Source organism: Zosterops lateralis (assembly GCF_965231275.1).
Source record: "Zosterops lateralis genome assembly, chromosome: 13".
NCBI lineage: Eukaryota > Metazoa > Chordata > Aves > Passeriformes > Zosteropidae > Zosterops > Zosterops lateralis.
The window spans coordinates 19630756-19648284 of NC_139773.1; the positions used below are offsets into that span (position 1 = coordinate 19630756).

The 17529-nt window shown below is 55.3% G+C and overlaps 1 protein-coding gene across 1 annotated transcript; it reads left to right on the top strand.

The window, feature by feature from the left end:
- Positions 1-1522: 1522 nt before the first annotated feature.
- Positions 1523-17332, top strand: LOC310914504 (NADPH oxidase 5-like; the record flags this gene model as incomplete). Its single annotated transcript, XM_083870665.1, has 16 exons — positions 1523-1642; positions 2517-2667; positions 4132-4342; positions 5306-5621; positions 6645-6798; positions 9140-9312; positions 10176-10358; positions 11412-11544; positions 12661-12785; positions 13456-13551; positions 13771-13812; positions 14161-14285; positions 14841-14925; positions 15265-15364; positions 15454-15620; positions 16482-17332. 16 exons carry the CDS (start codon positions 1523-1525, stop codon positions 16611-16613), a joined length of 2313 nt encoding a protein of 770 aa, XP_083726791.1. The 3' UTR covers positions 16614-17332.
- Between the last annotated feature and the right edge of the window lie 197 nt (positions 17333-17529).

Here is a 17529-nt window from a genome sequence, read left to right on the forward strand (position 1 = left end):
AGGTTTTGTGCTCCAGCAGCTCCTGGTTGTTATTCTGGGACAGATCCAGGGGACTCGGACGCCTCTGGAATGTGAAAATCAGGAATTTTTCCTACCTGGATCTGCTCCTGACATTCCCATGGCAACCTCATCCCAGCTGGGTTTATTCCAGAGGGAATAAAAGGCTGGATGGAGGCTGGAAAAGACATTCCCGGTGTGTTCCTGACAGGCCGGAATTCAGGAATGGTCCCGTCAGTGGATGGATCCCAGGTGGAGTTGACAGGAGCACAATTCCCGAGGGATGGATGGGACAGGGAAAAAAATCCAATCCAGGGATTGGGAAAAGGGAAAAACAACAGCTGGGAAAAGTGGGATGGGGGTGGACCCCAGGGCTGGGCGGGATTTTGGGAAAGGAGGGACAAAGGGAATGAGGTGGGAGCAGGAATTTGGGATTTGGGATTTATTCCAGTGGCACATTCCAGCCGGATCTGTCCCTGTCCTCGGGATTTCCCTTTGGAGGTAACAGGAGAGGTTGGAGATGGGAAAAGCTCCTGGAATTTGGAATTTTTTCCTTTGGATCCTGGGGAAATCTGGGATGCTGGGAAGTGCTGATGGATTTTGTGGGGAATGGGAGGAATTTTGGAGGGGTGGAAAAGGGGAGGGAAAGGAGGGAATGGGAGTGGGAGAGAGGGAGTGGGAAAGGGAAAATAGGGAAAGGGAGAGAAGGAATGGGAAAGGAGGGAAAAGGAATGGGAAAGGGAAAGCAGGGAATGGGAGAGAAGAAATGGGAAAGGAAGGAATGGGAAAGGAGGGAAAAGGAATGGGAAAGGGAAAGCAGGGAATGGGAGAGAAGAAATGGGAAAGGAAGGAATGGGAAAGGAGGAAAATGGAGAGCAGGGAACGGGAACAGGAAAAAAGGGAGAAGGAAAGGAGGGAATGGGAAGGGAGGGAAAAGGAATGGGGAAGGGAAAGGAGGGAGTGGGAATGGGAAAGAGGGGAATGGGAAAATAGGGAAAGGGAAAGGAGGGAATGGGAAAGGGAAATGAGAGAAAGGCAAAGGAAGGAATGGGAGTGTGAGAGAGGGAATGGGAAAAGGAAAGGAGGGAATGGGAGAGCAGGGAATGGGACTGGGAAAGGAGGGAATAGAAAAGGAGGGAATGGGAGAGGAAGGAAAGGGAATGGGAGAGGGAAAGGAGGGAATGGGAAAGCAGGGAATGGGACTGGGAAAGGAGGGAATAGGAATGGGAAAAGGAAAGGAAGGAACGGGAATGGGAGAGAGGGAATGGAAAGGAGGGAATGGGAAAGCAGGGAACGCTTTTCTGGGAAAAAGGAATCCCCAGGGACGCTCCCATGTGAGCCCCATGATTATCCCAGGAAAGGGGCTGGGCAGCTCCATGGAAATCTGGGATCCCACAGGCAGCCAGCCCTGCCCGGATCCGGCTGATCCCTGCAGGATCCCACTGTGGATCCAGAGCTCTCCAGGATGGGGCTGGGAGCTCCCAGAAAAAGGGGATTGCTGGGATTTAGGGATCGCTGCGGGGCCATGGGAGCGGCGGCGGACGCGGAGTGGCTGCGCTGGGTCAGCAAACAATTCGGGAATGGCGGCGGGAAGGAGAGGGAAATCAGCCTGGAGGAGTTCAAATCCGCCCTGCAGGTCAAGGAGGTGAGGGATCCCTGGGAAAAGGGATCCATGGGAAAAGGATCCCCGGGAAAAGGATCCCTGGGAAAAGGGGACGGATCTGCAGGAAGAGAGAATGGGATCTGTGGGAAGGAGGGGAGGGATCCATAGGAAGAGGTGAGGGCTCTGTGGGAATATTCCCTGATTCCATGGGAACATTCCCAATCCCTTGCTCCACAGGAACATTCCTCACTCCACAGGAAATATTCCCTGATCTATGGGAAAATTCCCAGTTCCCTGATTCTCTCATCCATGGAGAACATTCCCAATTCCTCACTCCACGGGAAGATTCCCTGATTTCCTGCTCCACAGGATCATTCCCTGCTCCATGGAGAACATTCTCAATTCCCTGATCCACGGAGAACATTCCCCACTCCACGGGGAACATTTCCTGATCTATGGGAACATTCCCAATTCCCTTCTCCACAGGAACACTCCCTGATTTCCTGATTCCCCTCTCCAAGGGAACATTCCCTGATTCCATGGGAGCATTCCCTGATCCATGGAGAACATTCCCTGATCCACGAGAACATTCCCAATTCCCTGCTCCATGGTGACATTCCCTGATTCCATGGGGACGTTCCCAATTCCCTGATTCCCTGCTCCATGGGAACATTCCCAATCCCTTGCTCCATAGGAACATTCCCCACTCCATGGGGAACATTCCCTGATCCATGAAGAACATTCCCAATTCTCTGCTCTACAGGAACATTCCCTCCTCCATGGGAACATTCCCTGCTCATGGAGAACATTCCCTGATGCCATGGGAGCATTCCCTGCTCCATGAGATCATTCCCTGCTCCATGGAGAACATTCCCAATTCCCCACTCCACGGTGACATTCCGGCTTTTCCCCCCAGTCCTTCTTTGCCGAGAGGTTTTTCTCCTTGTTCGACTCGGACGGGAGCGGCTCCCTGAGCCGGGAGGAGCTGCTGGGATCCCTGCGCCGGCTGCTCCGCGGGAATCCCACGGAAAAGCTCCGCTTCCTCTTCCAGGTCTACGACGTGGACGGTGAGAGGAGAGAAATGGGATTCACCAGAGGGGTGTTTTTTTTGGGATAAATTTGGGATTTGGTCTTCTCTGAGTATCTGGGTTTGCCCTCGTTCCATGTGGGAATGGTGGAATTCCCCCGAGAGGAAAATCCCTGGATTAGAGGTGCAGAATAGGGATGAGCCCATGGAATATTGGGATCCTACCGATTTTCCAGGGAGCAGATCCTGACTCATCCAGGATTTTCCACCCCTGTGAGGAAAATTCCTGGATTAGGATTGGAAAGTTGGGATGGAGATGACTCCATGAGCCCATGGAATATCAGGATCCTCCTGCCTGTTCCAATGTCCAACCACCATGAAGGGAATATTGGGAATTCCATATTTGGGAATATTTCCAGGAAGGAATATTTCCAGGAAGGAAAATTCCCAAATATCTGACCTGAGCCTCCCCTGGAGCCATTCCCATTATCCAATCCTGGGAGCAGATCCTGACCCGTCCAGGACTTTCCATGCTGTGAGGAAAATTCCTGGATTAGGATTGGAAAGTTGGGATGGAGATGACTCCATGGGGCCGGAATATCGGGGTGGGGATGATTCCACAGGAGAGGATTGTAGAATATCAGGGTGGGCATGATTCCATAGGACTGGAATATTGGGATGGAGATGACTCCATAGGACTGGAATATCGGGATGGAGATGGTGGAATATCGGGATGGAGATGAGTCTGTAGGACTGTGGAATATTGGGATGGAGACGGTGGAATATTGAGATGGAGATGACTCCACAGGACTGTGGAATACCAAGATGGAGATGATTCCACAGGACTGTGGAATATTGGGATGGAGATGACTCCGTAGGACTGTGGAATATTGGGATGGAGATGGTGGAATATTGGGATTGAGATGGTGGAATATCAAGATGGAGATCACCCTGTAGGGCTGTGGAATATCAGGGTGGAATATCGGGATGGAGATGACTCCATAGGACTGTGGAATACTGGGATGGAGATGACCCTGTAGGACTGTGGAAAATCAGGATGGAGATGACTCCATAGGACTGGAATAGCATGATGGAGATGACTCTGTAGGACTGTGAAATACCATGATGGAAATGACTCCGTAGGACTGTGGAACATCAGGATGGAGATGACTCCACAAGACTGTGGAACATCGGGATGGAGATGATCGGGGTGGAATATCGGGATGGAGATGACTACGTAGGACTATGGAATACTGGGATGGAGATGACTCCATAGGACTGTGGAATATCGGGATGGAGATGACTCCATAGGACTGTGGAATACTGGGATGGAGATGACCCTGTAGGACTGTGGACTGTGGGGATGGAGATGGTGGAATATCGGGATGGAGATGACTCCATAGGACTATGGAATACTGGGATGGAGATGACTCCATAGGGCTGGAATACCACGATGGAATGACTCCCCAGGCCTGTGGGCTATCGGGGCTCTCCCTGTGTGCAGGCAGCGGCTCCATCGACGCGGAGGAGCTGGGGGTGGTGCTGCGGGGCTGTCTCGGGGAGAGCTCCCTGGCCCTGCCCGAGGAGCGGCTCCGCGCCCTGAGCCAGGCCCTGCTCCAGGCCCTGGACCGCGACCGCAGCGGCTCCGTCACCTTCCCCGAGCTCCAGGAGCAGCTGCAGGCGTTCCCCGAGCTCCTGGAGAACCTCAGCATCAGGTGGGATGGGGAAATCCGGGAGTGCTGGGACAGGATTCCCTGGGGAGCCCACGGTGGGGCAGGGAGCAGAGGGAGAGGGTTGGGGTTGGATGAGGGATGGGATTGGGATGGGATGGGATGGGGCAGAGTTTGGATTTTGGGATGGTTTGGGATGGGCGTAGGGTTTGGATTTTGGGATGGGGTTGGGATGGGGCAAGTTCTGGATTTTGGGATTGGTGCAGGGTTTGGATCAGGGATGGGTTGGGATGGGGTTTGGATGGGGGCAGGGTTTGGATTTTGGGTTGAGGCAGGATTTGGATCAGGGATGGGGTTGGGAGTGGGGAGGGTTGGGATTTTGGGATGGGGCAAGTTTTGGATTTTGGGATGATTTGGGATGAGTCAGGGTTTGGATCAGGAATGATTTGGGATGGGGCGGAGTTTGGATTTTGGGATTGAGTCAGGGACGTGGGTGCAAGGATGGTTTGGGCTGGGGTTGGAATGGGTGCAGAGTTTGGATTTTGGGATGGGCGCAGGGATGATGCTGCTCTTCCCCGCCCCCCCAATTCCCCTCCAAACTCCCCCAATTCCCCTCCAAACTCCCCCCATTCCCAACCAAAGCCCCCTATTCCCATCCAAACCCCCCCATTCCCATCCAAACTCCCCCAATTCCCCTCCAAACTCCCCCAATTCCCCTCCAAACTCCCCCAATTCCCACCCAACCCCCCTCATCCCATCCAAACTCCCCCAATTCCCCTCCAAACTCCCCCCATTCCCATCCAAACCCCCCTATTCCCATCCAAACCCCCCCAATTCCCATCCAAACTCCCTCATCCCATCCAAACCCCCCCATTCCCATCCAACCCCCCAATTCCCATCCAAACCCCCCCAATTCCCATCCAAACTCCCTCATCCCATCCAAACTCCCCCAATTCCCACCCAAACCCCCTCATCCCATCCAAACTCCCCCAATTCCCATTTTCCCAGCGCTGCGAGCTGGTTGAAGCCTCCCAATCCCAATCCCGCCGGGCACTCCCTGTGCTGCTTTTCCCGGGAATCCTGCAAGGACCAGCGTTCCCTGTGCTGCTTTTCCCGGGAATCCAAGGACCATCCCTCCCCGTGCTGCTTTTCCCGGGAGTCCTGGGGGTTCGGGCGCTCCCGGCTGTGCTGCCTGGGGCTCTGGGTGGCCACCTCGGGGCTGCTGCTGGCCCAGGGCGCTCTGGGGCACGGCGGGCGCGGCCCGGCGCTGGCGCTGGCTCGGGGCTGCGGGCAGAGCCTCAACCTCAACTGCGCCCTGCTGGCCGTGAGTCACCGCGGGGACAACGGGGGACACCGGGGACACCGGGGAGGGAGCAGGGAGGGTCCCGGGGTGGCCAGGAGGGGATGTTGGTGCCAAGTTTTTCTGTTGTTCCCAGAGTTTTCTGTGGGGTCCCAGCATTTCCCGTTCCCTCTGGAATTTCCCGTTGTCCCCCAATATTTCCAATTGTTCCCGGAATTTCCCATTCCCCCTGGAATTCTCCATTGTCCCCCAATACTTCCCATTCCCCCCCCCCCAATATTTCCCATTGTCCCCGGAATTCCCCGCTGTCCCCTGGAATTTCCCATTGTCCCCAGAAATTCCCATTCCCTCTGGAATTTCCCGTTCCTCCCCCTGGAATTTTCCATTGTCCCCCAACATTTCCCATTCCCCCCCCAACATTTCCCATTGTCCCCAGAATTCTCCATTGTCCCTGGAATTTCCCATTGTCCCCAGAAATTCCCATTCCCCCGGAATTCTCCATTGTCCCCCAACATTTCCCACTGTCCCCAGAATTCTCCATTGTCCCCGGAATTTTCCATTGTCCCCAGAATTTTCCATTGTCCCCAGAATTTTCCATTGTCCCCGGAATTCCCCACTGTCCCCCAACATTTCCCATCCCCCGGAATTTCCCGTCGCCCTCCCCATCTCCCGCTGCCCCCGGCATTTCCCGTTCCCCAGGGATCTCCCGGTGCCCCCATTCCCATTTCCCCCCGGGATCTCCCCTTGCCCCCACAAACAGCTCCGTTTGTCCCGCCCCCTCCCCTGGCCCCTGCTGTCCCTGTCCCCATGGCTGTCCCCATGGCTGTCCCCATGGCTGTCCCCATGGCTGTCCCCTGTCCCCATGGCTGTCCCCATGGCTGTCCCCGTGGCTGTCCCCGTGGCTGTCCCCGTGGCTGTCCCCTGTCCCCATGGCTGTCCCCTGTCCCCATGGCTGTCCCCATGGCTGTCCCCATGGCTGTCCCCATGGCTGTCCCCTGTCCCCGTGGCTGTCCCCATGGCTGTCCCCATGGCTGTCCCCGTCCCCAGGCGCTGATGCTGCGGCGCTCGCTGACCTGGCTGCGCTCCACTCCTCTGGCCGGGCTGTTCCCGCTGGAGCTGCACGTGCGGGGACACGAGCTGGTGGCGCACCTGGTGCTGGCCCTGGCGACAGCGCACACCGCGGGACACCTGGGACACGCGGGTCAGTGCCGGGGACACCTGGGGACACACCTGGGGACACACCTGGGGACACACCTGGGGACACACCTGGGACACACCTGGGGACACACCGGGGACACACCTGGGGACACCTGGGGACACACCTGGGGACACACCTGGGGACACACCTGGGGGACACACCTGGGACACACCTGGGGACACACCTGGGACACACCTGGGGACACCTGGGGACACACCTGGGGACACACCTGGGGACACACCTGGGGACACACCTGGGGACACACCGGGGACACACCGCGGGACACCTGGGGACACACCTGGGGACACACCTGGGGACACACCGGGGACACACCTGGGACACACCGGGGACACACCGCGGGACACCTGGGGACACACCTGGGACACACCTGGGACACACCGGGGACACACCGGGGACACACCTGGGACACACCTGGGGACACACCTGGGACACACCGGGGACACACTGGGGACACACCTGGGACACACTGGGGACACACCTGGGGACACACCTGGGACACACCTGGGGGACACACCTGGGACACACTGGGGACACACCTGGGACACACCAGGGACACACCGGGGACACACCTGGGACACACCTGGGACACACCTGGGACACACTGGGGACACACCTGGGGACACACCTGGGACACCTGGGACACACCTGGGACACACTGGGGACACACCTGGGGACACACCGGGGACACGCGGGTCAGTGCTGGGGACACACCGGGGAGAAGGACCCGTGTCCCGGATCCCCTGGGAGCGGTGCCCGTGTCCCCGGAGGAGGGGTGCCCGTGCTGGGGAGGGATGTGGGGACAGGGGACAGGGACAGGGGACAGGACAGGGGACAGGACAGGGGACAGGGACAGGGGACAGGGACAGGGGACAGGACAGGGGACAGGGACAGGGACAGGGGACAGGACAGGGACAGGGGACAGGGACAGGGGACAGGGACAGGGGACAGGGACAGGGACAGGGGACAGGACAGGGACAGGGGACAGGACAGGGGACAGGACAGGGGACAGGGACAGGGGACAGGGACAGGGGACAGGGGACAGGGACAGGGGACAGGACAGGGGACAGGACAGGGACAGGGGACAGGGACAGGGGACAGGGACAGGGGACAGGACAGGGGACAGGGACAGGGACAGGGGACAGGACAGGGACAGGGGACAGGACAGGGGACAGGACAGGGACAGGGGACAGGGACAGGGGACAGGACAGGGCGCAGCAGCCGCGGGCTCTGATCCCCCTCTAGCGGCTCCCGCCGGGCAGCCGATCCCTGCCCCGAGCGGGATCCCAAATCCCGGTGTCCCAAATCCCGGCATCCTCATCCCCACATTCCTACATCCCAAACCCCGGCACCCCTATCCCCATTCCTGCATCCCAAATCCCGGCACCCCACGTCCCCAAATCCCGGCATCCCAAATCCTGGCCCCCACATTCCTGCATCCCAAATCCCGGCACCCCACATCCCCAAATCCCGGCATCCCAAATCCCGGCCCCCACAGTCCTGTATCCCAAATCCCGGCCCCACATCCCGGCACCCCCATCCCCATCCCGGAGCGGCTCCAGGGCTCTCCTGCCCCCGCCCGGAGCCGCCTGTGCCCCCGGTGCCGCTCCCGGGACAGCCCCGGGACATTCCCGGAGGGGCATTTCCAGACGGGCATCCCCAAACAGGCATTCCCGGAGGGGAATTCCCAAATGGACATTCCCAGACGGGCATTCCCAGACGGGCATTCCCAGACCGGCATTCCCAGACCGGCATTCCCAGACGGGCACTCCGGGCGGGCAGCAGGGGGATGTCCCGGCCGGTGCTGAGCTGTCCCCAGGGCTGTCCCCAGAGCTGTCCCTAAGGCTATCCCCAGGGCTGACCTGTCCCCTGTCCCCAGGGCTGACCTGTCCCCTGTCCCCAGGGCTGTCCCCTGACCTGTCCCCATGTCCGCAGGGCTGTCCGGGCGGGCCTGGCGCGCTGCCCTGACCCATGTCCCCTGTCCCCAGGGCTGAGCTGTCCCCATGTCCCCTGTCCGCAGGGCTGTCCCTAAGGCTGTCCCCTGTCCGCAGGGCTGAGCTGTCCCCATGTCCCCATGTCCGCAGGGCTGTCCCCTGACCTGTCCCCATGTCCGCAGGGCTGTCCGGGCGGGCCTGGCGCGCTGCCCTGACCCATGTCCCCATGTCCCCTGTCCGCAGGGCTGACCTGTCCCCATGTCCCCTGTCCGCAGGGCTGTCCCCTGACCTGTCCCCATGTCCCCTGTCCGCAGGGCTGTCCCTAAGGCTGTCCCCATGTCCCCTGTCCGCAGGGCTGTCCCCTGACCTGTCCCCATGTCCCCTGTCCGCAGGGCTGTCCGGGCGGGCCTGGCGCGCTGCCCTGGCCGAGTTGCTGGGGCGGCCGCGGGCGGGGGGCGGCGGCGCGGGGGGCACGGCCCCGCACACGGGGCTGGCGCTGCTGGCGCTGCTGCTGCTGATGCTGCTCTGCTCCCGGCCCTGCCTGCGCCGAGGGGGGCACTTCCAGGTGAGTGTGGATAAACCCAGGTGGTGGATAAACCCAGGTGATGGATAAACCCAGGTGATGGATAAACCCAGGTGATGGATAAACCCAGGTGATGGATAAACCCAGGTGATGGATAAACCCAGGTGATGGATAAATCCATCCCTGGAATTATCCCTCCTGGAATTGGGAATCCCGGGATTTCCCTATGGGTATCCTCTGGGGAGGATGCAATAGCGCATCCTTTAAAATTTATATTTAAAAACTTGTTTGTTATTTGTTGAATTCTTATAGCGTAATGTCAGGCTCGAAGGGGCTTAATTTCGGAGAAAATTTAGGAAAAATTAGGAAAATAATAGGGATATTCTATTAGGAAAAGAATAGAGATATTCTATTAGGAAAATATTAGAGATATTCTATTAGGAAAAGAATAGAGATATTCTATTAGGAAAAGAATAGGGATATTCTGTTAGGAAAATATTAGAGATATTTTTCCTAATATCTCTAATATTAGGAAAATTAGAGATATTTAATATCTCTAATTTAATATAGGATATTAGACATATTTAATATATATAATTATATATATAATATAATATATATATTAGAGAAATTTAATATATATAATTATATATATATTTAATATTATATAATATATATAATATTAGAGATATTTAATATCTCTAATATTAGGAAAATTAGAGATATAAAATTTCCTAATATTAGAGATATTTTTCCTAATATCTCTAATATTAGGAAAATATTAGAGATATTCTATTAGGAAAAGAATAGGGATATTCTATTAGAAAAAGAATAGGGATAACTAAGGCAGCACTGATTTTATACAGGTGATTCCCTTGGTCCAGCATTTCCCATCCCATTCCCAGGTTTTTTACTGGAGCCACCTCTCCTACATCCCCGTGTGGTTCCTGCTGCTCCTGCACGGTCCCCACTTCTGGAAGTGGTTCCTGATTCCCGGCTCCCTGTTTGTGCTGGAGAAGGTTCTGGGCTGGGCGCGGCGCCGGGCGGGGGATCTGCACATCCTGGAGGCCAAGCTGCTGCCCTCCAAGGTGGGAATGCATCCCAAATTCCAAATATCCCACATCCCAAATATCCCACATCCCAAAATCCCACATCCCACCAACCTGCTGCCCTCCAAGGCGGGAATGCATCCCACTTCCAAGACATCCTAAATCCCAAACATCCCACATCCCAAAATCCCAAATCCCACCAACCTACTGCCCTCCAAGGTGGGAATACATCCCAAATTCCAAATATCCCAAATCCCAAACATCCCAATTTCCAAACATCCCACATCCCAGACATCCCAAATTCCAAACATCTCACATCCCAAACATCCTAAATCCCAGACATCCCACATACCAAAATCCCAAATCTCACCGACCTGCTGCCCTCCAAGGTGGGAATGCATCCCAAATATCCCAGACATCCCACATCCCAGACATCCCAAATCCCACCAACCTACTGCCCTCCAAGGTGGGAATGCATCCCAAATATCCCAAATATCCCAAATTCCAAACATCCCACATCCCAAACATCCCAAATCCCAGACACCCCACATCCCTAAATCCCAAATCTCTCCAACCTACTGCCCTCCAAGGTGGGAATGCATCCCAAATCCCAAATATCCTAAACATCCCACATCCCAAACATCCTAAATCCCAAATATCTCACATCCCAAACATCCCAAATCCCAAACATCCATCCCTCCATCCATCCCTCCACTCCTCCACCCATCCCAAATCCCATTATCCCACCTCCTCCTGGGACTCTGGGAATGAAAGGCACAAACAAACACAGAAATGTTGGAGCTTACAGTGGGAGGCAAAAGCAATTCCTTTATTTCCAAGCCTTTTTCCCAACTTTTTCAAATAAAAACTCATAGAATGACCGGAGCAGAAAGAAAACTCCTGGAACTCAGAGTCTTTTCCCAAAATCCCATAGTTTGAGCCCAGTCTGAACTGGGATTTTGTGTAACCCAAACTGGGCAGGGAATGGGGAACTAATCCAATGGGAGCCAGAACCTGGATTTTCCCATGACAGGGAGGGGTGTAGGAGATCCTCTGGGCATTCCCAGATTTCCTGCTCCCCTTTTCCTGCAGGTGACCCACCTGGTGATCCAGAGGCCGAAATCCTTCCGCTTCCAGCCGGGGGATTACGTCTACCTGAACGTCCCGGCCATCGCCGCCTACGAGTGGCATCCCTTCTCCATCAGCAGCGCCCCCGAGCAGACAGGTGCCTTCTCGTCCATCCTGGGATCCGTGTTCCACCCCCTGGGATCCGTGTTTCCACTCCCAGGATCCATGTTCCACCCCCTGGGATCTGTGTTCCAGCCCTGGGATCTGTGTTCCACCCCTGGAATATTTTCCATCCCTGAGATCTGTGTTCCACCCTTGGGATCCGTGTTCCACCCCTGGGATCCGTGTTCCACCCCTGGGATTTGTGTTTTGTCCCATAGGATTTGTGTTTTGTCCTCTGGGATTTATTTTCTACCCCTAAGATCTGTGTTCCACCCCTGGGATTTGTGTTTTGTCCCCTGGGATTTGTGTTCCACCCCCGGGATCTGTGTTCCACCCCTGGAATATTTTCCATCCCTGAGATCTGTGTTCCACCCTTGGGATCTGTGTTCCACCCCTGGGATCCGTGTTCCACCCCTGGGATTTGTGTTTTGTCCCATAGGATTTGTGTTTTGTCCTCTGGGATTTATTTTCTATCCCTGGGATCCGTTTTCCACCCTTGGGATCCATGTTCCATGCCCCAGGATTTGTGTTCCATCCCTGGAATATTTTCCATTTCTGAGATCCGTTTTCCATCTGTGGGGATCCCTGTTCCACCCCCAGAATTCATGTTCCACCCCTGGGATTTGTGTTTTGTCCTCTGGGATTTATTTTCTATCCCTGAGATGTGTTCCACCTGTGCGATCCGTTTTCCACCCCCGGGGTCAGTTTTCCACCCTTGTGATCCGTGTTCCATGCCCCGGGATTTGTGTTTCACCCTTGGGATCTGTGTTCCATCCCTGGGATCTGTGTTTTGTCCCATAGGATTTGTGTTTTGTCCTCTGGGATTTATTTTCCACCCCCAGGATCCGTTTTCCACCCCCGGGATCCGTGTTCCATGACCCGGGATCCGTGTTCCATGACCCGGGATTTGTGCTCCACCCATGGGATCCATTTTCCATCCCCTGGGATCTGTGTTCCACCCTTGGGATCTCTTTTCCATTCCCCGGGTGATGTTTTTTCCACCTTGGATGGGGCTCGGAGTGAGCCGGGCCTGCTCCATCCAAGGTGTTTCCATGGGTTTGAAGCTCTTCCCAATCCAGATCATTCCCGGATTTTGGAATTTATCCCCCAGAAACCCTCTGGCTGCACATCCGGGCTCTGGGCCAATGGACCAACAAGCTCTACGAGTACTTCCAGCAGCTGGAATTGCACGGCCCGGAGCCGGATCCACCCGGGAAGAGCCGGCGCCGGGAACAGGTCGGGTTGTGGGATTGGGATCAAAGGGATGGCTGCAGGTGGGTGTGGGGTGGATCCCATGGGATCATCCCAGTTTGCAGCCAGGGAATTCCTTGGAATGAGCATTCCCTGCTTGTCCGGCCTTGAAGGATTTGTGTCCCAAAGAATGGGAATTTACATTCTATGGAATGGGAATTTGTGTCCCATGAGAACAGGAATTTGTGTCCCGTGGAATGGGAATTTGTGTCCCAGGGAATGGGAATTTGGTTCCTATGGAAAGGGAATTTGTGTCCATGGAAATGGAATTTGTGTCCATGGAAAGTGAATTTGTGTCCATGGAATGGGATTTGGGATGGATGGATGGGATGGTGGGATTTGGGATTGATGGAATTTTGTGCCCCATGGAATGGGATTTGGGATGGATGGATGGATGGGATGATGGGATTTGGGATCAATGGGATTTTGTGCCCCATGGAATGGGATTTGGGATGGATGGATGGATGGATGGATGGATGGATGGATGGATGGATGGGATGGGATTTTGTGCACCACGGAATTGAATTTGGGATGGATGGAATGGTGGGATTTGGGATCAATGGGATTTTGTGCCCCATGGAATGGGAATCTGCTTAGAGCCAGCAGATCCCTTGGAGCAATGATCCCAGGGGTGATTCCCGACCTCTGTTCCCAGGAAGGATCCGTGGCCTCGGGCGGGGACGGAGCCGTGGAACTGGTTTCATTCCGACCCTCTGGAACCACATTCCCGGGAAAGGACCCGGAGCAGGGGGTGAGCCCTGCCCCCATCCCAGGGGACACTGAGGGCTCCCAGTCATCCCAGAGAGGATCCCAAATGGGATAAAGCTCCTTGGAAAGAAATTCCTTGGATATTATTGTGCCACTGACAGCTGGAATTGCATGTGCAGCCCGGTGGGAAAACGCCCCAAATCCAGGGAATTTTGGGATTGTTTGGGAAGGGGGGATGGTCACTGCTCCCCTCTCCTGGCAGGGCTCAGGGCCTGGGGAGACCCAGCGGAGCTGCAGCGTCAAGGTGAGGATATTCCTGCTTCTCCTGGATCCCGGGAAATGGGCTGGGATCAGCATTCCTGATCATCCCGTCCCTGTTCCCACCATCCCATCCCTGTATCCCTGTGCACGGACGATCCCACCTGGAGTTGATCCATTTTTTTCCAGTTTTCCTGCTGGAAAACTCCTCTCCTGTCCTTCCCACCCATTCCTTGCTCCCACAAAACCCCATGAAGATCCCAAATTCCATCATCCCCTTTGGGCTCTTCTCCTCCACCTGGGAGATGTTCCAGCATCTGTAACTGCTGGATCTGCCCCTGGGTCTGGATCTCTCCTTGACTCTGGATCCCTCCTGACTCTGGATCTCTCCCAGTGCTTTCTGGACGGTCCCTACGGAACCCCGAGCTGGCGGATCTTCACCTCGGAGCACGCGGTTCTCATCGGAGCCGGCATCGGGATCACGCCCTTCGCCTCCATCCTGCAGAGCATCATGTTCCGGTGGGTCCCACTGAGCCCCTGGAACCCGGGAACGTCCCTGGGAACAGCCCTGGTGGAATTTGGGATGGATGCCTTGGTAGAGATGTCCTCCAATCCTGGGTCCTTGGGATTCTTTGGTCCTTGGGATTGGGTCCCATGGCCACAGGTGGAGCCTCTCTCGGTTCCAGGCTTTTCCTTTGGGAATTTGGGCTGTGGGAAAGGTGCTGGAGGGAGCTTGGCCATGCGCAGGAAGTGGGAAGGAAAGGGAGGGGAGGAGCAGGAAAATCAGGAATGCACAGGAAAAAGGAAAGACAGGAAGGGGCAGAGAAGGGACAGGAAAAGGCAGGAAGGGGGAAGGAAGGAGCAGGAAAAGGCTGGAAGGGACATGAAAGAGCAGGAAAAGGTGAAGGAGCAGGAATGGGCTGGAAGGAGCAGGAAAAGGCAAGAAGGGTCAGGATTGAGCAGGAGGGAGCAGGAATGGGCTGGAAGGAGCAGGAGAAGGCAGGAATGGGCAGGAAGGAGCAGGAAAAGGAAGGAAGGGTGAGGAATGAGCAGGAAGTGCCGCTCCCTGTGCAGGTACCGGCGGCGGAGGCAGAGCTGCCCCAGCTGCGGCTTCTCCTGGAGCGAGGAACGGCGGGATGAGGAGATGACACTGCGGAAGGTGGGAATGGGGGATCCAGCCTTGGCCTGGGATGGGGCTGGAGAGCCCAGGAGAATCCCTCAAATCCTGGAGGTTTGGGAATAGGGTGGGATCCAGTGCTGGGATTTGACATTGGGATTTGGTGTTGGGATCCATAGCCAGGGTTTGGTGTTGGGATTTGGTGTTGGGATCTGTGGCCAGGATCTGGTGCCAGGTTTTGGTGTCAGGATCTGGTACTGGGATCCAGTGATGGGATCTGGTGCTGGGATGTGGTGCCAGGATCTGGTATCAGGATATGATGCCTGGATTTGGTGCTGGGATCCGGTTCCTACCCCAGCAAAGGTTTTCCCACCTTCCCAGGTGGATTTCATCTGGATCACGCGGGACCAGCAGCACCTGCAGTGGTTCCTCAGCCTCCTGGCCAAGCTGGAGACGGAGCAGGCAGAGCTGGAGCCGGGAGGTGAGTGGGAATGTCCAGCAGCATTCCCAGGAAAACCCCCACCCCAATCCTGGATCCCCGGGGGCAGCCGGAATCCCTGGAATTCCCAGGGAAGTTCCTGGAGCTGCACCTGTACATGACGTCGGCGCTGGGCAAGGGGGACGTGAAGGCGCTGGGGCTGCAGCTGGCGCTGGATCTGCTGGCGGCCCAGGAAAACCGGGATTCCATCACCGGCCTCCGCACCCGCACACAGCCCGGCCGCCCCGACTGGGACAAGGTCAGGGATCGGGGAATCGCATCCCGCATCCGCCGGGATCCCCGGATCCAGGGAATGGGAATGCTGGGGGGTGTGGAGAGGGTGGGCGGTGCCAAGAAAGGGGTCAGAGAATTGGGGAGTGGGATCGGGGAATGATGTAATGGGATCATGGGAATGGAATCATGGGATTATGGAATCAGGGAATGGGATCATGGAATTGGGGAATGGGATCATGGAATGACAGAGCCGACTCATGGAATGGGATCAGAGAATCATGGAATGGGATCAGGGAATTGGGGAATGGGATTATGGAATGACAGAGTTGCATCATGGAATCATGGAATGGGATCAGAGAATCGGGGAATGGGTTGGGAAGGAATGGAAAGATGACCTCATTCCAAGCCTCTGATCTGGGTCAGGGATCATGGAATGGGATTATGGAAGGATGGAATAGGATCAGAGAATCATGGAATGGGATAATGGGATTGGGGAATGGGATCAGAAAATCATGGAATGGGATCAGAGAACTGGGGAATGGGATCACAGAATCATGGAGTGGGATCAGAAAGCCATGGAATATGATCAGAGAATCATGGAATGCAATCATGGCATCATGGAATAGGATCAGAGGATTGGGGAATGGGATCATGGAATGGGATCATGGAATGATAGAATGGGTTGGGCTGGAAGGGACCCAAAAGATCATCTCATTCCAACAGTCTCATTTAGCCCAGGGATCATGGAATGGGATCATGGAATGATGGAATGGGATCAGAGAATCATGGAATGGGATCATTGAGTAGGATCCTGGAACGATGGAACGGGCTGGGTTGGAAGGGAATTGAGGGATCTGCTCATCCCAAGCCCTGGATCCCACTCCAGGTGTTCGGGAAGGTGGCGGCGGAGCAGCGCGGGAAGGTCCGCGTGTTCTTCTGCGGCTCTGCGGGGCTGGCCAAGGTCATCCGCCGGCACTGCCGGAGCTTCGGGTTCGCCTTCTCCAAGGAAAACTTCTGACTGCACCTCCGGCTTCTGCTTTTCCAAGGAAAACTTACAATAGGAACTTCAGCCTCATGTTTTCCAAAGAAAATTTCTGACTTCACCTTTTCCAAGGAAAGCTCCTGACAGAACCTTCAGTTTCACCTTCTCCAAGGAAAATTTCTGATTGGAGCTTCGGCTTCCACTTTTCCAAGGAAAATTTCTGATCAGAGTTTCGGCTTCACCTTTTCCAAGAAAAATTTCTGGCCGTAGCTTTTGCTTTTCCAAGGAAAACTTCTGATAGGAGCTTCAGCCTCACGTTTCCATGGAAAACTTCTAACTGGAGTTCCGGCTCCATCTTTTTCAAGGAAAGCTCCTGATGGGATCTTCAGTTTCACCTTCTTCAAGGAAAATTTCTGACTGGAGCTTCAGCTTTGTGTTTTCCAAGGAAAATTTCTGCTGGGAGCCCTTCCTGCCCTTCTGTGTCCAACAGCTCATCCCGCTGCATCCCAGCCTGGATCCGCTGGCTCCGGGAGGGTGGGATGGGGCTGGGCCACGGAGCTCTGGGAATGTTTCCTTCAGATCTGAGGAATAAAAGACATAAGAAAGTTCCTTTGGGATCTGAGGAATAATTGAGGGAAAGATGGGGAAGTTTCCTTGGATCTGAGGAAGGAAAAGATGGGAATGTTTCCTTTGGATCTGATGAATAAAATAGATGAGAATGTTTCCTTTGGATCTGAGGAAAAGATGGGAAAGTTCCTTTGGGATCTGAAGAAGGAATGAGGAAAAGATGGGAAAGTTTCCTTTGGATCTGAGGAATAATTGAGGGAAAGATGGGAATGTTGGGGTTGATGGAAGCAATTCCATGTCCTTGGCAAAACTGGGATGGGAATCGGTGTCCGAGAGGTGCCGCTCCCTCCAACCCGGAATCCGTGCTGGATTGGGATCGGTTTTC